The following is a 22,078-nucleotide window of genomic DNA, read 5'->3' as shown; positions in this document are numbered from 1 at the left end:
AATCTTAAGCTGGATTTCAGTTTGAGGGAGAACAGAAACAGCAGTAGCAGGTATGCTCATCATGTAGCCGGGAAAGGTTTAGCACTGAGACCAAAAGCAGCGAGCAGAACTAACCTGTCAGCAGGTACAGAGAGACCTGTAATTCTAATCCCCTACCAAAGAGTTTGATGGATGCTCCTGTGGCCAGGGTGAGAAAATCGATTAGCGCTTCTAATATGCAATAACCATAACATTTATCATTTAATTAGGCATGTTAATTACTTGATAAAAACTCAATAGTTACTTACATACATCTCTTATATACGTATTTGTATGTAGTCAACAGGGTGCAGAAGAGTGGGATAGCTGGAATGATGAAAACAGCCTTGGACCCAACTGTTCCTCTCTAATAATTAGTTACCTAATTTAGAAACCATAACATGTTTCCTGTGAGTCCTCTGAGAGAACAAAATTCTCTCTCGACCTCCTTAAAATCTGTGACACAAAATTCAAAGGAAAAGACTACTTCACAATTTAAATGGATTGATATTGTGATACTATCGTATATATATATTCAATTACCAAGTTAGTGTCTATTGCTATGAATAGAAGCCAAAATGTATTAGATAATCTAGCTTATCGAAATAAGAAGATATCAACAGGGCGCTTAGGAGGTAGGTAAGAAAAATATAAAAAGTCACTTTCAAGTATTGTTACACTTTGTCCTTTGGCTTACTCTCTCTCTCTTTGCCTTTTGCCATTTGTGGTAACTTTGTTTTCCTTATAACATATTTTCATGAAATTTCCATTTTGGATTCATTATACGTGTTGCGTCATGCATGGCAGATCAAATAATATAGTGGTCCAAATTTAATTATAAAGGGATTTCTCTGCTAAAGAAATTACCAAAAGTGTCATTACATGTCTAATTACAATTTAATACTTAACTTGTTTAATTTTTTATAGCTTAACTTATTTTCTATATTACTTGCTAGTTAAGTGCTGGGTATATAGCTTGGTTAATTCACTTTGCTGTACATATATAAAGTTTATGTTTAGGATATATATTTTTTTGGAACAAAGGTTTTCATTCATGTTTACGATATTAGCGCGCACACATTAGTTTGAAGGTACAAATTAAGATATATCACGAGACGAGCATAATGCTGAGCATAAATGGTTACTGCATAACGCAACAACACTAATTGGCCCTAAGAAATTGTTGATGTTGAAATACGTAAGCTTTATATATAAACATTAATTGCACTCTCAAATTAGAAAAACTTATGTACTAAGAATGGAGAAAAGAGAGAGAAATGAAATTAGAAAATGGTGAGCTGAAACCATACGCTACACACAGAATTTATATAAAGAGAAACGAGAAAGTCTGATTAAGCATATTATTCCCCATTAACCCTCTCTCCACTTTGTGTCATCCTACTGATCTGCGTTTCCAGATCATCCCCAAGAACACAGCTCAACAAGTACTTTAAAAAAGACTCTCTCTTCTCCTGTTTCTTTCTTTTCTCTTTCTCTAGATCTATATATATCTACCACTAACTCACTCACACGTACTCTCGCTTCTCTCTAATCACACATCAAGATTCAAACTATTTTTGAAATGAATCCTGTGATTACCTCTAGGGCTTTAGATTCTTATTTTTGTTAGTTTTGTAGTTTTTTTTTTGTTGCAAACACTTAGTTTAATTTGTAGTTGACTAGAGATTTCTTCTTAGTTGATCTAACTTCCACATCACATATATATTTTGAATCAGGAGGAAGAGGAAAGAGATGGGAAGGGGGAAGATCGAGATAAAGAAGATAGAGAATAAGACATCGAGGCAAGTGACCTTCTCCAAGAGAAGAAATGGTCTTATCAAGAAGACTCGTGAGCTCTCTGTTCTTTGTGATGCTCACATCGGTCTCATCGTCTTCTCCACCACCGGAAAGCTTACCCAGTACTGCTCCGAACACTCTAAGTTAGCTCCTTCTCCTTCCCTTCCCTTCCCTTCTCTCTCTCTCTCTCTTCTCTCTCAAATTAGGGCTTCAGAGATCTATACATACATGTGTATCTATTAAAATCTTTTTCTGTCAACTGTACTGAACTAATTAAATGAGCACGGGAGACACATATATAGCTCCTCGTGCTTGTGAAGTGAACAAACAGTTTTCATCATTAGTTTCTGAAGTAGCAGGTACCATGAATATGTTTTAAGAATTTAGTTTTCATCATTAGTTTCTGAAGTTTCTGAATTTTATTCTTTATTTTATTTGTATATATAATATAATTATTATTGGGTTATAACTATATATGGGTTATAATCTATATTTTCCACACCAGTGAGCAAAGAGATCTACAAAGATTTGACATTTGTTGAACAACTTTCTCATAAAAAGATCACAAGTTGTGTTTGTAGAACACGGCGTATAACCTTTAGGTCCTTTACAACCTATATATGTCTTTTCTTTAGCAATATATAAGTCTTTTTTAATTATTCGATTTAAGAACATTAAATTTTAATGCTGTGTTAATTAGATCGTTGTAGATCTAAGTCAAACGAGAAGACAAAATTATTCACATACATCCTTATAATATGAGAATAAAGGTATGCTATATTATTAGTTCTAAGTTTTCTAACAAAACAAAGAAGGGAAAACCACCTTTTCATTTTTTGTTTGGTATCAGTTCTTTTGGACATCCTGTTATTTGTCAAAGTTTATATAGATCATAATCTAGAGAACTAGATTCGTTTTTTTTTTGAATTTTGTTTTCCTCCATTGATTATCGAATTAGTCTTGACGTTGTGAGGTTGAGGATACTAATTTGATCACATTTCATTATTACCAATATTGAACAGTATGCCTCAGCTCATTGACAGATATTTGACAAAAGAAGGATTGCAACTTCCTGACCTTAATGACGACCGGGTACAATATATATACGCATACTTAATACTTTGGTCTTACCAATTCAAAACAACAACAAAATAGTTTTCGTTTATATATATAGGATGACCTGCGCCATGAGATTGAAATATTAAGAAGGGAGACATGTAAGCTTGAGCTCCGTCTGCGTCCATACCATGGACATGACTTAGCCTCCATTCCTCCACACGAGCTCGAGGGGCTAGAGCAACAGCTCGAACATTCTGTCCGTAAAGTCCGTGAGCGTAAGGTAACGTCATATATGCTTATATCAATGTATTCTCTTTAAACTATATATCGTTACAACTTTGTTTGATTTCTCCCTTTTTCTATCTCTAATGCTAATTTATTGAAGAAGGAGTTGCTGCAGCAACAGTTGGGGAATCTTAGCAGAAAGGTCTCTTCTCGATTCACTTTTTTTTTCCTCATATTTCTTCTATAAATGATAGTCACATGGCGGGTTTAATTAATAATTAATATCATGTTTATGCATATTGTAGAAGCGGATGCTAGAAGACGATAACAACAATATGTACCGTTGGGTAAGCTTGGTTACTAGCTAGAGAATGTTTATTTGTTTGCACATTTTGGATTAAATCACATATTTTACTATCCATGCCGGTGTGGCTATACTGCAGCTTCATGATGAGCATCGTACGGGGGTTGAGTTTCAGCAAGCTGGGATAGAGACCAAACCAATGGAGTATCAACAGTTTCTAGAGCAGGTTCAGTACTATAATGATCATCATCAGCAACAAAGCAGTGTTCTTCAGCTCCCTACGCTTCCTTCAGAGATTGATCTTAGTTACCATCTCCAGCTTGCTCAGCCTAATCTTCAAAACGATCCAACGACCAAGGTTGATTAATCCCTCAACCAGTTCTACTCTCTCTTTATGGAGACAAATGAATGAAGAAGTACCATTTCTGCCTTTTATTACCTATTCTGATTAGCCAATGTCTTCTTTTGTGTCTATTTGGTGTGGCGATGGAACCTTCTTTAAAGTATAAATATTTCATTTGAGAAGCACAATGGACTTTGATTATATTAATCATAATAATCATTCATCATGATCACACATTTGCCAACTAGAGATCAACTGTTTGGGTAAACGCAGATGTGTTCCATGTCATGTTTCTCTGGAAATAAGGTTTATTAACATTGACAAAAAGCTGTTGTTCTGGTGTTGCAAAACTGACCGTTGATAAATAATACATTTTAAGTTGTAAATCAACTTTTCTAGATAGAGATGAAGTTTGTGTTAATAACATTCAAAATTCCCAGATACGCCGGGCCTGAAAAATATTGGCTCACAAGCAAGAAAATATTTTTGGCTCTTTTGTTTAATAAAAACAGTGAAAATATTGAAAATGCAGCTGGGAGATTTGATCCCGGATCCAGTTCCACAGTGAGAGCAAAGTTACCAGTAGAGTTATATGGTTTCTTTGTTCATTATTGGCCCTTAAAACATATATATATTTTTTCGGGCCCCAAGCACATGCTTGATGGGCTTCTATTCAGGCCCGGCCCTGGATTCACCATTCACTTCATCACAAATATTTTGGTGACAATTTTTTTTTCAAAGAGATTTCCAAAATTGTTTAGCTGGTAGTTTTAAACAAATTAGTCTTTAGGTAATTAGATATTTCATTAAAAATAATGATCAAAAACGAATCTATCTTATTAAAACTCAAGTACAAAATTGGACTGTTTGGAGACTTGAATAGGACTATTAAAAATTTAGAGTGTTTGAAAACATGGATTGCAGTCTTTTAAAAAAAATTATTTTTGTTTGAAAACAAGGATAGTAATATTAAGAAAAAAATAATGGGCTTATGTTTTTTAAAAAATTGAAAGTTATCTAGGCCACTTTTAAAATATACCAAAATGGGTCAATCTAATTGCCTAAATTTTTTTTCTAAACTAACCATAAAACAAAATTTAAACTTTATATACATATTTCAAATCAAAATAATAATTCAAATTTGATTTATATCAAAAATTGATTCAAAAAAAAAATATATATATATATATATATATATATTCAAAAATGGATTTTTACTAAACTATTTTTCAATAACCATTATAAAAAAATATTGTCAATATATATAATAAAAATATAATACAAAGCCCAATTTGAAATACCAACTCAAATTATGGTTTTTATATTTCAAATTAAGTTTTAAAAGTATAATCTATGTAATTATTTATATGATGGTATGTATAAAATACTAATAATTATATGATTACTTATATGATGGTACATATAAAATACGATTAATTATATGATGATAAAATACGATATATAATAATGACTAGGGATGTGCTTTTGGGTACCCATACGGGTTTGGTTCTGATCGGTTTGTATTTCGGGTTTTCGGGGTCAAAGATTTCAGCCTTATTAGAATGTTTCTAAATTTTGGTTTGAGTTCGATTTGGATCTTTGCGGGTTTGGTTTGGGTTTGGATAACTAATTTAAATTATTTTTAAAGTCTTAAATCATTATATATTTTAAATTTCTCAAAATGTATAAATAAAATAATATATTACATATAAATTTGAATAACATATGTCATAATACTTAAGCTTAACATATCAATTGGCTTGATTTAAAATTTTGGATATGGAATCAATAATTATTTTAAGTATTTTTGGTGATTTGAGTATACTTTAACTATTTCAGATATTTACTTTTGACTATCTATATATATTTCAAGTATTTAAACCAATTTAAAAGTATCATTTTGATGTTTTATATACGTTAAATCTTAAAATAATTAATATATATAAGTATATAAATCTATTTTTAGATAAATTCAGATACTCAAATACTTCGGTTCGGATCAGATTCGGTTCTCTAAATAACAAAATTTTGAATAATTAGAATATTTAATCAATTTATGTTCGGGTTTGGTACTATATTTTTGGATCGGTATCGGTTATGTTTCTCGAATTCATTTTTCCAAATCCTAATAATTACATGAAAAACAAATATCAACATATTTTTCAAAATATACACCTGCGCGCCTGCGCGGGTCAAAATCTAGTTCGCATTTAAAATAGATTGACAAATACTCAGTGTTTTAATCTAATATAAGTTGTCTATTATTATCGGTTTTATTCACTCTAACACACATTTGTGTTAGATTGGGTGGGTCTCAAGTTAGCGGTACAGCCTTTACAGGAACGAAACACATACATAGCTCATGATTGCATTTGCATTGGTTTCCGTAAACTGTAAATTAACAATAAGAAAATCCGTTTAATAAAATATTTGTTTAAGACCATTTTCCATAGTTTACTCTAAAATAGAATACCTCTGTAAATACTCCAATGATACTTGATAAACAAAAAATAAAAAAATTACTCTATATTTGGATTAAATTTATTTTTACTCTATTATAAAGTAAAAAGTAAAGTATCATTGGAGCAATTTTACTCTAAACTCTATTTTAGACTGAAAAATACAGAGAGTTATAAATGCACCAAGGGCATCTCCAATGTGACTCTATTTGTTCCTCTATAAATTACACTAAAATAAAGTAATCCTATTATAGTTTATAGAATAATTTTTCCTCCAATAATATTATTTAATAATAGAGTTACTCTATTATAGAGTGAAATATAGATAATATCGCTTTTCAATTTCAAATATAGAGTAAAAAATATGACATTCTTCTATATTCTCTAATATAGAATAACACTATTAAAACAAAAATTAGTCTATAATAAAATTATTATATTTTAGGGCCTGACTAGTTCAAACGCAGCGGTTTCAGCTGCGGGAGTTTGTGGATGCGGTTTCTAGCGGTTTAAGAGATTTGTACGACTGATACTGCAGTTAAAAATTGGTGCGTTTGCGGGTGACTTATGACTGGTTAACTACCTAATGCGGTAACAGTTAAATAATAAATTAACAATATTTACATTTAATATAATTATAAAAATATCAAAAATCATAAAATTATAATAAATATGAAATTTATATTTAGAAAGTTATAATTTTAATTTTTGAAAATTTATTGAAATTGTTTTTATTATAAAATTTTATAATATTAATTAAAATATAATAGATATATTTTAATATTTTCATAATTTCAATTTTAAATTTTTATTAAATATTTTTACTTTTGTATATATATTGTTTTAAATAAAAGAAAAAAAGTTTACCTTCCCGCAACCGCTCGCAACCGTCCGCAACTGCAAACGCTAGCTGGAGTCAGCTTTTGAATTTATGAAACGGTTTAGAGCGATTTGAGTGATTGTTGCAAACTGCCGACCGCTACTAACCGTAAAAACTGCGTTTGCGGGTGATAGCGAGAAAACCAATCGTTCTCTTAGTATAAATTATAAAAGAAAAAATAGAATTTCTTTGGAGATGTTATTGCTCTCGTTTCAAGTGGTCATGATTCAATTATTGTCACGATATTATTGAAAAGAAAATCGGTGAGAGACCAATCAACATCACAAAATCTTGCGTATCCGCCAAGTGGACTAATCACTTTTTTTTTTGCTTCACGGCGAGCTAATCACTTCTTCTTAAAGTCAAGGGCCTAACTGGTTCAAATGCAGCGGTTGCGGGAGTTTGTGGATGCGGACAGTAGGGGTGGGCACTTTACCCGATATCCGAAGTGGCACCCGAACCCGATCCAAAAAAACCGAACCGAAATCCGAACCGAAGTAGCAAAATACCCGAACGGATATTGAATGAGGAGAGATTGGATACCCGAACCCGAACGGATAATACCCGAACCCGAATGGATATCCGAAGATAACCGAACATATGTATAATTAACCTTATGTTTCTAGTTTATATCTCTCATTTTATATAAAATATTTATATTGATACTACACATAATTTAAGTTCATATGATATACATACAATTCCGGAAAAAATGATTTGCTACTCACTTAAAATGCATGTCAAGTTTTTTATTTCAAAAATTAACAAAAAGTTATATCTAAAATTAAAAAAAAATAACTAAACTAGTGCCTTTTTAGTTTTAAAATGTTATGTCCAAATCTATTAACCATTCAATCTATTAAAAATAAAAAATTAGTTAACTAAAAGTTATATTTTTAAATACAATAAACTTGAGAAATGAAAATTTTAATATATTTTTTCAAAATCTAAATATCCGAACCCGATCCGAAATAACCGAATCCGAACTAAAAATACCCGAACCCGACCCGAAGTACAGAAATACCCGAACGGGTTCTAGACCTCTATACCGAAATACCCGAAAATCCGAAAAACCCGATCCGAACCCGAACGGGTACCCGAACGCCCACCCCTAGCGGACAGTTACGGTTTTTAGCGGTTTTAAGAGATTTGTACGACTGGTACTGCGGTTAAAAATTAATGCGTTTGCGGGTGACTTATGACTGGTTAACTACCAAATGCGGTAACAGTCAAATAATAAATTAACAATATTTACATTTAATATAATTATAAAAATATCAAAAATCATAAAATTATAATAAATATAAAAATTTTGAAAATTTATTGAAATTGTTTTTATTACAAAATTTTATAATATTAATTAAAATATAATAGATATATTTTCATAATTTCAATTTTAAATTTTTTATTAAATATTTTTATTTTTGTATATATATTGTTTTAAAAAAAGAAAAAAAAATTTACCTTTTCGCAACCGCCCGCAACCGCAAACGTTAGCTGGAGCCAGCTTTTGAATTTATGAGATTGGGAGCGGTTTGAAACGGTTTAAAACGATTTGAGTGATTGTTGCAAACCGCCGACAACCGCTACCAACCGCAAAAGCTGCGTTTGCGGGTGGTAGCGAGAAAACCAGTCGCTCCCTCAATGGGAATTAATTTCGTTAATTTACTTCAGTCTTATATTTATATTGCAATTTGAGAATAACTTACTATAAAGTTTATTGATAAAATTAATATAGTAATTATATTTTTCACTTTTTAACATGGGATATTGGGATGTGATGTTATTGTAATAGACAAAGCTTCTCCAACTTAAGCCAGTTTCCAAATCTTTATTGTGAAATACGGATCGAGCAAACTCAACTAATGTGATTTTTTTTTCTTTAGTGTCGACAAAGGAATTTTGAACTTTTGGACATTTGCTACTTCACGTAAAACACGTGATACCTGCAGATATTTAAATTGAATGGCCAATAATATTTCCAAATATAAATAAAATATAAATAAAAACTAATAAGTTTTGATGTCAAAGTCTACTTACCAATCAATTATCTCATTGATTGTCTCCATTTCAATCTTTTCTAATAGTTAACTGTAAACAACTTACCAGATTAATCGTCCCAATTTTTTTTTAAAAATACATACCTTTTATCCAATGGCTTCATTACTGTGCTAGTATCCAGATTCAAAGCCGAGTTTTGATTTAATCTCAAACCAAAAAGAACAATCACTCAGTAAATAGTAAAAAGATTAAAAATTACCTCTTGTAGCACCCTAACTTAAATTCCATTAACTTAGCGTGGCCCACACGGTAGGTATTCGCCGGTGGTCAAGACTCAAGAGTCAAGAGCGTGAAGTCCACCGCGTCGTGACAAAACAAAAATGTCCCCTTAAAAATGCAAAGGGAAAGGAGAAAAAGAAAAACACAGAGGAAGTGAGCTGTGAAGAGGACCCACCACCCACATGTGTTCTCCTTCCTGTCTCCACCAGCTCCTTCCTCTCAATCATTAGCTTCCCTCTCCTCTGAATGTGTTTCAGTAATAAGAGAATCAAGAACCACTATTCCTCTTTCAAGAATCTACTCAACTATGTCTAACAACAACGACGGAGCTCTTGTCGTGAAGAAACCTCCGGCGAAAGATAGACACAGCAAAGTCGACGGAAGAGGGAGAAGGATACGTATGCCTATCATCTGCGCAGCTCGTGTCTTCCAGCTAACAAGAGAGCTCGGCCACAAATCAGACGGTCAAACCATCGAGTGGCTACTGCGTCAAGCTGAGCCTTCAATCATAGCCGCGACAGGAACCGGCACAACTCCGGCGAGTTTCTCCACCGTGTCAGCCTCACTCCGAGGAAACTCCACCACCACCACGAATTGCTCCTTGTCCTCGTCTCTAGATCAAAAACCTATGCTAGGTTCATCACCGTTTATACTCGGAAAGCGCGTGAGAGCCGACGAGGATACACCGTCTGGGTTCTGGGCGGTTCCGGCGAGGCAGGAGTTCGGACAGGTCTGGAGCTTTGCCGCAGGAGCTACACAAGAGATGTTGTTACAACAACAGCAGCAACAAGCAGCTGGGCTTTTTGTCCACCAGCAGCAGCAACAGCAACAAGCTGCAATGGGTGAAGCTTCGGCGGCTAGAGTTGGGAACTATCTTCCGGGTCATCTTAATCTGCTTGCTTCTTTATCTAGTGGAGCTCCCGGGTCCGGTCGGGGAGAGGATGATGACCAGCGTTGATGCCTTGATGGTGAAGTTAAACCTTTTTTTAGTTTTGGTATTATTAATATTAATCTATGTTTCTCTATTGTCATCGATCAATCTCTTGCATTGTTTACTCCAGTAGCTTATTTCTCTATGTTTGTGTTTTAGTTTTTAGAGATCGGTTGATTGATCCCACGAGTTATTCGAGACTGTTTTTAAGATTAGGGTTAGGGTTTAAGAATCTAGTCTAAAGAGATCGCGATATTTCATTTGAACCAAGATTTACTTTAGTACATCATGTAGGGTAATTACGAAACCGTGGAGGTTTTTTACCCCTTTTGTCTGTTTTTTTTTTCGGCTAAGCAGAGCCGTTGTCAAGATTCCAGATACTAGTTTGCTAATCGTGTAATGTGTTACAACAATTGTGGTGAGAACATTTGCGCAAGCTGTTATACCACTTTGTTTCTTAATAAATGTTATAGACTTCGTATTGTTTGGTTTCTTTCAATGTATATATTGAGAGACAAAAGCTTATATGTGTGTGAGTGTGATTGTTTCGCTGAAATTGAACTTGGAGAATGAACATACTATAGTAATTTTTTTTTCTTTCAGGAAATATATGTAGTTTTGGTTTCAGAGGATTATTTTGTTAAAAATAAGACAAAGCAGATATGTCTGTCTGAAATCTCTTCAAACTTTTATTGCCTTAGAATTTATGTCACGTGTTTGGATGTTTGGTTTGTCACGTTAGTCAGATAAAAGATTCGATTCGTACCGCGTTTTTTTTAACTGTTGAAAGTTAAAACCAGAGCGCAGAGGGTGACATTATTTATTTTAAATCAGGTTCTCTATATTTTTGTTCTAGGAGCTTGCTTTTGAGTTCTAAAAGACTAAACTAAAAAGAGTTATAATGTCTTGTCGGAGATTAGCTATTCAAACATGTGGCGGATCCATAATCAACATATTATCACTGTGTTTATATGATTTAAATCTGAGTTCTATTGTATGTTTACCGGTTGATTACTATTGTAATGTAAATCCTGGTGAAGGACAAAGTTTTAATCCATGTAATAGTATGTTTACAGCTCGAAGTATAGTAAAATTTCTCATGCAACGCATATACAATTATAGAATAGTAAACTAGTATGCTATATAACAGTCAATGACTAATGCGTAGACAACTTTAGCTGTATAATTCATATCTTCTATCTGCAGAATTTTATATACAAATTAATAAACTCTTTGATCACAATTCTATTTTGATGAATAATATCAAATTGAGTAGATGGGTCTCTGTAGACAAAGAAACAAGATTAGTTATGTTCATTAGACAAATTAGGTTGCCACTAACCAATCAAATAACTAAACCAATTTTTGCCAAGAAAATAAGAATTCCATTAATGGAAAGATCTTAACTAAAAGTTGGTTTTTTTATTCCTTAATTAAGCACTAGAGGAATTAACACTCAACTATACAATATAATGCAAATAATTACAGGTGGGGGATCTTAATAATCAACTCGTATCAGAACATCCCGTACCTTTTTAATTGTCGAATCATCTAAAATGACCCCAATAACTGATATGGTCCCATTCTTGTCTACCAAAAATAATTTCTATCGATTGGCAGAAAGAAGTGTTTTTTTTTTATATTTGGCATTTTGGACCGACACACGTAAGTAAATAGCTTCACTCTACCAACTCTTTGCCGTATTAAATGTACTGTCAAATAGTTTACCTGTAATCTTACAAAGAAAAATGAGAAGGAATTGATTACTAAAATTCACTATAGAGATACTCAGACTTTTTGATTCTACGGATATATAATGGCCCTCGCACATTTAAAGAGATGAATCCCCAAAATCTAAATCGACGTGTATAAACATTCGACACTTAAGCCGAGATGGACTTAAATTGGCCTTGTTAAACCATTTTTAACAGTTAACTCCATTTTTCGCTCTAAAATAATACTCTATTTTAAAGAGTAAAAAATAAAATACTATTAAAACATTTTTATTTTAAATTCTATTTTAAATTAAAAAATATAGTGAAGTTGGAGATGTCTCTAAAAATTAATGGACCATATTTAATCTTTGCCTCTCTGACGCTAACTCCACTTAGTGGCATAAATTAGTTAAAACCAATGTTTTTAAAATCGAACTGAAAACTGAATCGAAAAATATTTGGGTCACAATTCAATATGATTCGACCGGGTCAAACCTGATTCAATAATTTGGTTCAATATATTTTAATACTATATAAATTTTCAAGTAATTTTGGTAACTATAATACATAATCAAAATATAAATAAATATCAAATATACAACATTGTAAATATAAATTTTTTTTTTTTTGTTTATATAGTTGGTTTACGAATTTTTGATGGTTTTAATAGTTTTTATTCAGTTCAATAGCTTTGACACCTAATCCATCTATGTGATCGGTCCATGGTCGAACCAGTTATTAGACCTATTAGGTTACACGGCGGTCAATCCGGTTTTAAAAACATTGGTTAAACTTAAAAACATACCGGAGGGACTTATATGGGCCTAGATACGGATATTAATGGGCCAGACTTCTTCTCTAACACTAACTCCACTTAATGGGCCACACTTCGTCTCGGAACAGACTAAGTCCATTCGCCGCAGAGCTCAGCCGACACGGAGGAGACGCGACTGAGAGAGAGAAAGAGAGAGAATGGCGTCATCATCATCATCATCGGCGAGAGGAGAACTAGAGAAAATGGGAATCGATCAGCTAAAAGCGCTGAAGGAGCAAGCGGATCTGGAAGTGAACCTCCTGCAAGACAGCCTCAACAACATCCGCACAGCCAACGCACGCCTCGAATCCGCCGCGGGAGCTCTCAACGACCTCTCGCTTCGACCTCAAGGCAAGAAGATGCTCGTGCCGCTCACCGCGTCTCTCTACGTGCCTGGGACGCTTGATGAAGCTGGCAAGGTTCTTGTTGATATCGGCACTGGTTACTTCATCGAGGTACATTAGAATCTGTTCAGTGTTTGCTTTTGTGAAGAAGCTCTGAAGTGTGTTTTAATATGTGTGTTTTGTCGTGTAGAAAACAATGGAGGATGGTAAAGACTATTGTCAGAGGAAGATTAACTTGTTGAAATCAAACTATGAGCAACTCTTTGAGGTAATGTTCATTAGTATATGGTTTAAAGGATGGAACTTTAATGGCTGCTCTGATCATAGGCTATTAAAGGACTCGAAAAATTTAAAGAAAAAATTATATATGCATAAGCCTCAAATTATATAAAAAAAAAGAATTTATATAAACTTTTATTAAATTGTGATGGATATAGTCAGAAAGCCCTTTGGTTAGTCTGTTGTTGCACTTCACTCTTCATTTGATTTGATGTTTCAGTAGTTATTATTAGTTCTTGAATGTTGTTTCCGTATTAAGCTTTGTTATTTACAGCTTCAATGAGTATTTATTAATGTTAATCTTTGCATTAGTGCTAAATTGTTAGAATACCCTTTTGTTGTGAAGACCTATGTTTACAGCTTTAGCTAAGCTTTCAAGAATTGTTTATTCAATGCAGGTGTTGGCCAAGAAGAAAAGCGTGGCAGATGAAGCTGGGATGGTGTTGCAGTCTAAAGTTAGACAGTTACAAGCTGCAACAACGTCCTGAAAATTCTTCTTCTTCTCTAGTGGCTTTTATTAGTACTATTGACGTTTTGAGATTGTGTCTGATCAGTTTTGTTACGACTCTTATGATCTCAACTGAGTTTGTGTTGTGTGCTAGAAGAACTTGTGCTGTAATATTAAGAGAAGTGATAAAAAGGTTAAAAACTAGTTACAATTAGAAAAAAAAGAAAAAGAAATGTTGCTTAGTTATTTCCTCATAAAACAAGAAGAGCCATGACGTTATTGTGTAGGTAGAAAGAAACCAACTGAATCAATGTTTTTTTTTTGCTGCAAGGAGAGGACTCTCCTCTCCGTATATTGTTCTTGTTCGTGTTTCATCCATCATCTGTGATCTGCACCAATTGCTTCTTGAATCGACTTGAACCCATCCCTTTCTAAACAACTCACCAGTTCTTCCTATTGCCACCAAACAAATGACATGAATATTAGTAACTATGCTTATTAAACTTCCCTGATCCAAGAAAAGACCAGTACAAACCTTTATTTGTGGGATGAGAGCAGGTCCACCATACGCAAACCCAGTGTACAGCTGAACAAGAGTAGCTCCGGCTCTTATCTTCTTATAAGCATCTTCGCCACTGAAAAAAAAAACATAAAAAGTTCATCTGAATCTAACTCTTGTGTTTTGTTTTCCTCACAATCTAAAAACATGTTGAGATGCTTACCTGCTAACACCACCGCAGCCTATCAGTGGAATCTTACCCTAAGTAAAATGTCATGAAAATAGCCAATAACCCAAATCAGAAATGGTTGGTATAACAGTTAATCATCTCCTTTGATCAAAAAAAAAACTTACTCGCGTCAGAGTGTACATCTCTCTTAACATGTTGGTGGAGAGATTAAAGAGCGGTTTCCCACTCAACCCACCTGTCTCTGTCGCCACAGGGTTGTTGCTTACAGGATCTGGCCTCGAGACTGTTGTATTCGATATGATCTACAAGACAATAACAAAAACATCATCATCATCATAGGAAGCTTTGATGAAACAGAAGTTTAGTTCATGTATAAGAAATAACTTACCAGCCCATCCAACTTGAGAGCAAGAGCAACCTACACAAACCAATAACAATACAATGTTGTAAGAGCCATTTTACTTGGAAAGTATTTGAGTTTTGTTTTCTCTAACTCACAGCTGCAATATCTTCAAGCTCTCCTCTGGACAGATCAGGAGCAATCTTCACAAGAAGAGGAGGAGGACCATCGTCACCCCACTGCATCTCATCCCTAGCAGCTTGAACCTTCTTCACAAGATCCTTCAACTGTTTCCTCCCCTGAAGCATCCTCAGCCCTGCTGTGTTTGGTGATGAAACATTAATAACCAAGTAATCAGCATACTGGGATAAATTATGAACTCCTTGGACATAATCAGCAGCTGCATCTTCACTAGTCTTGTTCTTTCCAAGGTTGACTCCAAGTATACCAGGTCCAGATTTGCCTCCCGGTTTAGCTTCATCGCTTGGAGATGACGATGTACCTGATGTCTCCGCCAACATTCTTTTACCATGCTGAGCACCTAACCGCTTAGCAACAACAACAATCCCTTCACTGTTGAATCCACACCTATTGATAATAGCTCTGGAAGTACAGGAAACACATCAAGACATGAGCCTTTGATTATATAAAACATTAAAGGTAAGTGTGGATATGAGGTTCTCTCACCCATCTTCACGTAATCTGAAGATGCGTGGTTTGGGGTTGCCTTCTTGTGGGACTGGAGTCACAGAGCCAACCTCAACGAATCCAAACCCAAGTCCTAGCAACCCTTCTGTAGCTTCAGCGTTTTTGTCAAAACCAGCAGCGAGTCCTATTGGGTTTGAAAACTTCCTTCCCCAAACTTCAAGTCCCAGGATCTGTGGATCAGGTCTCTTCTCTCTAGGCACCCAACCGCGTGACGCCGCAGTGACGGCCAGCTTATGAGCAAACTCAGCGTCAAGAAGAGCAAAGAGAGGGTTAACAACCTTTGTTGCTGAGAATAGCCATCCACTGTCCAACACACAAGATGGAGCAAAAGGTAAAAAAAAAATGTGATTATGTAAAATAATGTTCAAGAAATCGCTAGGCGGGCGTGTTAGACGTTTTATATCAGATTTTTGATTAGGCGGGCGCATAGACCATTTTTTAAGTTTCTTAGACCAATTTTTTCAAAAGTTAGTCTAGAAAAATCGTTTTGTTTAGGTCCGATTTGCCAACTAGGCCCGCCTAAACCGATTTTTAAAACACTAAATTAACAATGAGATCAGAAGACAGAGAGACATGTTAATGTGACTAATGTCTCAGACACTTATTAAGTTTAAGTACCAGAAGGTTGCTTCATCTGCAGTGCTCACATAAGCTCCTCCAGCTATAGCCAGACCAATGGTAGCTCCTGTCAATATCCTTCCCTAAAGATTTCAAGACAAAATAACTGATATGTTCTTGTAGTAGCCAGAATGATCTAACTCTACTACACCAGATATTACTATATAAAGCATTTGATTATAAAAGAGATTAATTTTAACAAAGAGATTCCATCAAAGATGCTTACTTTCTTGGAAAAGTGAGGGACTTTAGGTGTAGAGGATGAAGAAGAACAGTTTCTAATCGCTCCACCAAGAGGATTCGACGAGACCCTTTTCAACAAAAACTCTCTCGCCCATTTAGCTGACGATGTCGCAGCTCTTCCGGCCATTAGTTTTATCAAATGAACACAATTCGAAAAAGGATTGATTATTACAAGAAGTGGGGGTTTTAGGCTTTCAAAGAATCTTTTCAGTGTTTGCTAAAACCCTTTGCTTCGTTAGCTGTTGCACAGCTTCCTTTTCCGGTTTAGTTTGGTTAACCGGAGGGGAGGCCTTCTAGGTTTTTATAGTTTATAAACATTAACCGGATCAGACCAACAGATTGATAAGGTCCCCTTTCTCTTCTCTGTAAAAGCGAGAGTGAAGCAACTGTGAACGTGATTTTTGGCGACGACAGTGGGAGGGAACCAACAATGGCTTCTTGTTTTGTGACGACAAGCAGTTTCTGTACTGTTTTGGATTCTGGTTTACGTTTGAAATCATCCAAGCTTGTCCCTCTGGTTCGGTTCCTTTACTGAGTCATTGAAATGGTTTTTGCTTCATATTAAAGCTTTTGAATCTTCGATTTTTTTTTTTTTTATTTTTTGGTTTCTGTTTTAGAGTAATCAGCAGAGAAGACGCTCTCTTGGGTCACGAGGTGGTGTAAAGGTTGAAGCTTACTATGGTCTAAAGACCCCTCCTTATCCTCTTGTAAGTCTAATTGAGACAGCCACGCTTAGTTTGGTAGTTGTTTCACAGTGAGATGGTTTTGTCTTTGTGTCTCTTACTCCTGTAATCCATTAGATGTTCTGTAATAAGCACAAGATAAGCATAAGTTGGTAGTGTTCTCGCAGTGAGAGATGCTTTTATCTTTGTGTTGCATATGGATTCAGTTTACTGTGTGTCTCTTGCTTATGTAATGCATTTTCCTGTTCTGTAGTTAGCACATAAATGGTGGAAAGTTGGTTACTTGGGGAAGTGTATCTTAGGGCCTTTGGTGATATGTCAAAGAACATGCTTTTTGTTAAAATTCTTAAACGATATTGTGAATTAGGATGCTTTGGAACCGTACATGAGCCAAAGAACACTAGAAGTTCACTGGGGTAAACACCACCGAGGCTACGTGGACAATCTAAACAAACAGTTAGGGAAAGATGATAGACTCTATGGATACACCATGGAAGAGCTTATCAAGGCCACATACAACAACGGGAATCCTTTGCCTGAGTTCAACAACGCTGCACAGGTTATATCCTTACTTTCTTAACCTGTTTGGTTGTACACTTCATCCCAAGGCAACAAGCTCTGATGTTGGCAAGGTTTGTTTGTGTTTTTAAAGGTTTATAACCATGATTTCTTCTGGGAGTCAATGCAACCTGGTGGTGGAGATGTGCCTATAAAAGGTGTTCTTGAGCAGATTGAGAAAGATTTTGGGTCGTTTACGAATTTCAGAGAGAAGTTTACTAATGCTGCTCTTACTCAGTTTGGTTCTGGCTGGGTCTGGCTTGTTTGTGAGATACTCTTCCAAGCTTTCCACTTTGTTGTAAATTTACTATAGAATGACTCTGAAAATGCAAATCTTGATTCTCTTTTTTTTTCAGTGAAGAGGGAAGAGAGGAGACTTGAAGTGGTGAAAACCTCAAACGCCATTAACCCACTTGTGTGGGATGATATTGTATGTGAAGAGTCTCATTAGTTTTTTCTTGTTATATACACTCTGATGTTTCTACTTGATCACATCTCTTTTTTGTTGTTTACAGCCAATCATCAACTTGGATGTGTGGGAGGTAATAATACTCTCTCCTCTCTATTACCTTATACTCATATGAAAACAAAAATGAATCTTCTAATTTATTTGGTCTTCATCTCTTTACTTTGCAGCACTCTTATTATCTGGACTACAAGGTAAAAAAAAAACTAGCTTCAGTTTTGTGTTCTTGATGTTCGTTCAAAAAAAGGCTAATGTGTGTTTTTATTCTTATTCTTGGGGTGGTAGAACGAGAGGGCTAAGTACATAAACATGTTTCTGAACCATTTGGTGTCGTGGAACGCTGCCATGAGTCGGATGGCACGTGCTGAGGCCTTTGTGAATCTTGGTGAACCCACCATCCCAATTGCTTAATAAAAGAATCAACCAAGAGGAACATCACAGACTTGTAACTCAATCGCGGTGCGCGTAGACTAATGAGGAATCCTGAGTTTACTGCGTAGAGAATAGAGTATGATGAGTATTTTCTGAAGCAGCTTTTTGCAGTTGAGTAGAGTATGGAGAGAGTGTTGCTTCTGGTACTCTTGAGACTTAAAAACATAAGAGTTGTATTACAACACTTCTATTAGAAAGGTTCTTAGCTTAGGTATCTCATTTGAGATGTTTTTGAATGATTATCTCAACATTTGAGAACCTCATTTATTTACAGAGAGTGATGCTTCTGGTGTTCCACTTGTACACTAGCACTTGAATCATTGTTAAACATATGAGGGTAATGTGTGGTAAGTAGTGCAAAGATTTTTGAGGATATAAAAGACACTCTTTCTGAAAAAGAAGTTTTGACGTGGACATGAAACTTACTACATGGTTGACTGTTTAAGTGACACCTGTCACCATGACTGGCCTTCTCTTTTATTGTGACTAATGAGCCAGGGCACCAGTAGTAGCCAAATGCTATAGAAAACGAACGAGTGATTTCCTTATGGGCACCATGTTGTAGCAACGTAGCACCAGTAGAGTTTGAGATAGAATTCGCCACCGTTAGACATCTAAACCCATAACAGTTTGTGGAGAAACTTTCAAGTCAGCTCAGAGTCTGTGGAGTTGTGGCAGGAGAAAATTACCGGTTTTGATATAAAGCCTCTCTGGTGATGCCTCTGAGCTTGTGAGGCTATGCTAAGAGTATTGGTATCAGCGCCTAACATCATTAACTCCTTGATGGATAAGAATCATTGACTGTTTCAGTTAGCTTTGGTCCTAACTTGCCCTGGTCTCTAGCTTCATTTGTGAAGCCATCGGTTTTCGTCATTTTCAGGATTGAGTAGTAACCTTGATCTTAAGATGATGATGAAATCGTGTGTTGTATAATGGTTATTTTAGAGGGAAAGACAAAGAGACAAGAAGCAGTTAAAACAAAAGCTCTGAAGAGTTGAGACTTGAGGACCTTTGTGGTAATGGATGATTCATGGATGGGTCATCAAGTCTCAAAGATAAAGCTACTTTCTTTGGTGTTAAAAGCAATGAGAAGAGATCAAGCATATGCTTGCTTTGCTTTTTACAGTAAATACGTAAATAAAGGTATATTGAATGTTTGATCGTTTAAAATATCAAATCACATACCAAAGTTATAATTTTAGAATTAAAGATAAAAAAAAAAAGAACAGAAAGTATTAAAGAAAGCAAAAATGACCACACGGTATGACGTTAGATTCAGACAAGCTTTTTTTACCTACAAGTTGGCCACATAGCAAAAGCATTTAAACCCTAACTTTCATTTTTGTAAAGATATCTAAATAGGTATAGAAGATGCGATATGTTTCTTGAATTAAGAAACATGCATGAAGCAAAAAAACATCAAATCAGATATTACGTATAACGCTTTATGAATCTGTCAGAAAAATTGAGTCATGCACAAGTGGGCGTGTTGTGGTTTTGGGAGCTTTCTGCGTTAGCATTGACTTTCTGATGCCTTCATTTGCTTGATTTCATACTAAGATAATAAATATGTATTACCATTTTTGGTTTCTGGTAAACATTCGGAATAACTAACTAACAAGTATATAGTTTTGTTGTGTCTTTTTTTTTTTGCAAGTTAACTCTGACTTCTTTTTTGGGTCAAACAGAATTTTCTTGCCCTCAAAAGTGCTATAGAATCTTAATATTAAATTAGAGTTTCTGATTAATCTTGTTCGTAAACTCTTGGAATCTTATATAGGCTTCAAGAACGTACGTGATTTTGATTCAATATATATATTATTAGAAAGGCTGAACGTACGTGAATCTTATATAGGGTGTGAGTTACATATTTTGCTAAACTTTTTGCTGTCTCATAACATTACTAGCTAGCTAGACGTCGATAAGTTATCTACCAATTATCGTTTGCATATGTTACTTGAGACATTATAGTTATAATTTTTATATCTACTAGAGGGGTTTTAGAGTAATGTAACAAATGATTCTGTCAAAGGACTGTTACAGCGACTAAGTTTAGTTCCTTTTATCTGTAAACTTAAAGAGTAGTGACAAACTAAGACTAATTACAGCAAAATTCGTGGTAAGCTAGTCAATGATCGATAATTATGAACTGGTTTATGCATTAATTTCACATTTAAACTCAACGCATATGGTTCACCATGGGACTGTGAATTAAGGAAAACTAATGATATCAGTAAATATATTCAGTCTCTCTTGTGAACAATGGATAACAAAAGGATTAAATACTTCAAAAAAAAAAAGAGTTTGTACAATATTGTCTGAATTTTCTAGGCTTTCTCCTAACATTCTTGGATAGAACATTAATAGGTTAAATTGGAAATGAAATATTTCCTCTTCAACCTTCTCCTTGTTATTGCTCGAGAGAAAGTGCTTGCTCGAGGCAGTTGAAAGCTTTCTTGTAGCTCAAGAATCCCATGAACCAGAAGTCAAAGTCATCCACCGTGACTACTTCAAGGTACTTCTGAGATGGCTTCTTCGTGTTCATACTCTGGTTCACTCCCTTGATCTTACACAGAGGGATAGACACTTTGTAGTGAACCCTAGTGAGATCTCCCTGAGGAGAAGCCACTTTGATAGATCTCTCGCTGCAGAAAGCAATCTTCTTTGATGATATGAAGAGTAAGCCTGCGATGGGACCTGCCGTTGTTGATAGGTAACATTGATAGGCCTTGAAGAGTTTCTCTTCATCATAGACTTTAAAGAGCCTCTTGTAGATCTTCTCTAAGCCTCCCATTTGAAGGATCTTAGCTCCTAAGGATAGTTTTCTCTTGACTGTTTCGGTGAGTTTTGGTCCTAACTTGCTCTGATCTCTAGCTCCATCCGTGAAGCTATTGGTTCGAAGGATCGATTTTCCCTTACTTTTTTTAGATTTCTTGGAAGGAGTTGGGATTTGGAGTTTGTTGATGGACGCTGGGTCAGGTAAGTAACGTGTGGGAGCAGTCTTGACGGCAGGAAATGCAAGAACTTGTTGAACTATGCTCATTGTCATCTTGGAGGATTGAGTTATAAGAATCTTGATCTTTAATCTTGATCTTGAGAGATAGAGAGAGAGAGAGATTGTGAGTGATGGTGATGATGAAACAATGTGGTGGGGTGGCTATTTAAAGGGAAAGACAAAGAGACAAGAGGCAGTTGCACTGAAAAAATTAAAGCTCTGAATCGTTGAGACGTGAGACCTTTGTTGTAAAGGATGAGTCATGTATGGGTCATCACTTAAAGCCACTTTCTTGGAGAATGAGGTGAGATGGTCAAGCATATGTTATGTTTTGCTTTTTCAAGAAAAATAAGCATATAGTTAAAGTAGACATAAACAAATAGATAAAAAATAAAGTTATGTAACTACCGGATCCTTGTAAGAACACAAGATGGTGAAGGAATCTCAAGA

General features: G+C 35.0%; 6 protein-coding genes across 9 annotated transcripts; 4 read left to right on the top strand and 2 right to left on the bottom strand.

The window, feature by feature from the left end:
• The first annotated feature begins 117 nt into the window (after window positions 1–117).
• On the top strand, window positions 118–3,982 carry LOC103865402 (protein TRANSPARENT TESTA 16). Of its 4 annotated transcripts, none has more exons than XM_009143213.3 (7): window positions 118–1,463; window positions 1,755–1,958; window positions 2,838–2,907; window positions 2,990–3,154; window positions 3,275–3,301; window positions 3,405–3,446; window positions 3,543–3,982. In XM_009143213.3, the coding sequence occupies exons 2-7, from the start codon at window positions 1,771–1,773 to the stop codon at window positions 3,768–3,770; spliced, it is 720 nt and encodes a 239-aa protein (XP_009141461.1). In that variant the 5' UTR covers window positions 118–1,463; window positions 1,755–1,770; the 3' UTR covers window positions 3,771–3,982. The 4 variants fall into 4 exon arrangements, with proteins under 4 accessions (XP_009141461.1, XP_009141450.1, XP_009141455.1 ...); XM_009143202.3 differs by having other exon boundaries at window positions 123–1,550; window positions 3,260–3,301; XM_009143207.3 differs by having other exon boundaries at window positions 126–1,463; window positions 3,263–3,301.
• Window positions 3,983–9,492: 5,510 nt separating this feature from the next.
• Window positions 9,493–10,779, top strand: LOC103865427 (transcription factor TCP7). The gene has a single exon (XM_009143221.3). The coding sequence runs from the start codon at window positions 9,673–9,675 to the stop codon at window positions 10,321–10,323; it is 651 nt and encodes a 216-aa protein (XP_009141469.1). The 5' UTR covers window positions 9,493–9,672; the 3' UTR covers window positions 10,324–10,779.
• Window positions 10,780–12,901: 2,122 nt separating this feature from the next.
• Window positions 12,902–14,138, top strand: LOC103865440 (probable prefoldin subunit 5). The gene is made up of 3 exons (XM_009143230.3): window positions 12,902–13,280; window positions 13,360–13,437; window positions 13,847–14,138. Exons 1-3 carry the CDS (start codon window positions 12,984–12,986, stop codon window positions 13,934–13,936), a joined length of 465 nt encoding a protein of 154 aa, XP_009141478.1. The 5' UTR covers window positions 12,902–12,983; the 3' UTR covers window positions 13,937–14,138.
• LOC103865432 (dihydroorotate dehydrogenase (quinone), mitochondrial) lies at window positions 14,048–16,705 on the bottom strand. Its single transcript, XM_009143222.3, has 9 exons — window positions 16,478–16,705; window positions 16,252–16,334; window positions 15,613–15,936; window positions 15,084–15,528; window positions 14,974–15,003; window positions 14,750–14,887; window positions 14,619–14,656; window positions 14,432–14,531; window positions 14,048–14,349 (listed from the first exon to the last, which is right to left on the bottom strand). The coding sequence occupies exons 1-9, from the start codon at window positions 16,619–16,621 to the stop codon at window positions 14,275–14,277; spliced, it is 1,377 nt and encodes a 458-aa protein (XP_009141470.1). The 5' UTR covers window positions 16,622–16,705; the 3' UTR covers window positions 14,048–14,274.
• A 96-nt stretch (window positions 16,706–16,801) lies between these two features.
• LOC103865451 (superoxide dismutase [Fe] 3, chloroplastic) lies at window positions 16,802–18,930 on the top strand. The gene is made up of 8 exons (XM_009143240.3): window positions 16,802–17,011; window positions 17,112–17,201; window positions 17,545–17,736; window positions 17,830–18,001; window positions 18,092–18,165; window positions 18,251–18,277; window positions 18,372–18,395; window positions 18,487–18,930. Exons 1-8 carry the CDS (start codon window positions 16,925–16,927, stop codon window positions 18,610–18,612), a joined length of 792 nt encoding a protein of 263 aa, XP_009141488.1. The 5' UTR covers window positions 16,802–16,924; the 3' UTR covers window positions 18,613–18,930.
• Window positions 18,931–20,844: 1,914 nt separating this feature from the next.
• On the bottom strand, window positions 20,845–21,944 carry LOC103865459 (putative GEM-like protein 8). The gene has a single exon (XM_018658469.2). It carries the CDS (start codon window positions 21,680–21,682, stop codon window positions 21,044–21,046), a length of 639 nt encoding a protein of 212 aa, XP_018513985.1. The 5' UTR covers window positions 21,683–21,944; the 3' UTR covers window positions 20,845–21,043.
• Between the last annotated feature and the right edge of the window lie 134 nt (window positions 21,945–22,078).

Source organism: Brassica rapa, chromosome A09, assembly GCF_000309985.2.
Source record: "Brassica rapa cultivar Chiifu-401-42 chromosome A09, CAAS_Brap_v3.01, whole genome shotgun sequence".
NCBI lineage: Eukaryota > Viridiplantae > Streptophyta > Magnoliopsida > Brassicales > Brassicaceae > Brassica > Brassica rapa.
The sequence above is the reverse complement of the archived record's forward strand: the minus strand, read 5'-3'. Positions and strand labels throughout refer to the sequence as shown.

Excerpts from the sequence above, each read along its gene's own strand:
- LOC103865402 (XM_009143202.3), top strand. The coding sequence starts at position 1,771 with ATGGGAAGGGGGAAGATCGAGATAAAGAAGATAGAGAATAAGACATCG. Across the intron at positions 2,908-2,989 it reads CTGACCTTAATGACGACCGG|GATGACCTGCGCCATGAGAT; the intron begins GTACAATATATA and ends TTATATATATAG. Across the intron at positions 3,447-3,542 it reads ACAACAATATGTACCGTTGG|CTTCATGATGAGCATCGTAC; the intron begins GTAAGCTTGGTT and ends GCTATACTGCAG.
- LOC103865427 (XM_009143221.3), top strand. The coding sequence starts at position 9,673 with ATGTCTAACAACAACGACGGAGCTCTTGTCGTGAAGAAACCTCCGGCG.
- LOC103865440 (XM_009143230.3), top strand. The coding sequence starts at position 12,984 with ATGGCGTCATCATCATCATCATCGGCGAGAGGAGAACTAGAGAAAATG. Across the intron at positions 13,281-13,359 it reads GCACTGGTTACTTCATCGAG|AAAACAATGGAGGATGGTAA; the intron begins GTACATTAGAAT and ends TTTGTCGTGTAG. Across the intron at positions 13,438-13,846 it reads ACTATGAGCAACTCTTTGAG|GTGTTGGCCAAGAAGAAAAG; the intron begins GTAATGTTCATT and ends TATTCAATGCAG.
- LOC103865432 (XM_009143222.3), bottom strand. The coding sequence starts at position 16,621 with ATGGCCGGAAGAGCTGCGACATCGTCAGCTAAATGGGCGAGAGAGTTT. Across the intron at positions 15,529-15,612 it reads TTCAGATTACGTGAAGATGG|AGCTATTATCAATAGGTGTG; the intron begins GTGAGAGAACCT and ends CTGTACTTCCAG. Across the intron at positions 14,532-14,618 it reads GGCTGCGGTGGTGTTAGCAG|TGGCGAAGATGCTTATAAGA; the intron begins GTAAGCATCTCA and ends TTTTTTTTTCAG.
- LOC103865451 (XM_009143240.3), top strand. The coding sequence starts at position 16,925 with ATGGCTTCTTGTTTTGTGACGACAAGCAGTTTCTGTACTGTTTTGGAT. Across the intron at positions 18,166-18,250 it reads CACTTGTGTGGGATGATATT|CCAATCATCAACTTGGATGT; the intron begins GTATGTGAAGAG and ends TGTTGTTTACAG. Across the intron at positions 18,396-18,486 it reads CTTATTATCTGGACTACAAG|AACGAGAGGGCTAAGTACAT; the intron begins GTAAAAAAAAAA and ends TTGGGGTGGTAG.
- LOC103865459 (XM_018658469.2), bottom strand. The coding sequence starts at position 21,682 with ATGACAATGAGCATAGTTCAACAAGTTCTTGCATTTCCTGCCGTCAAG.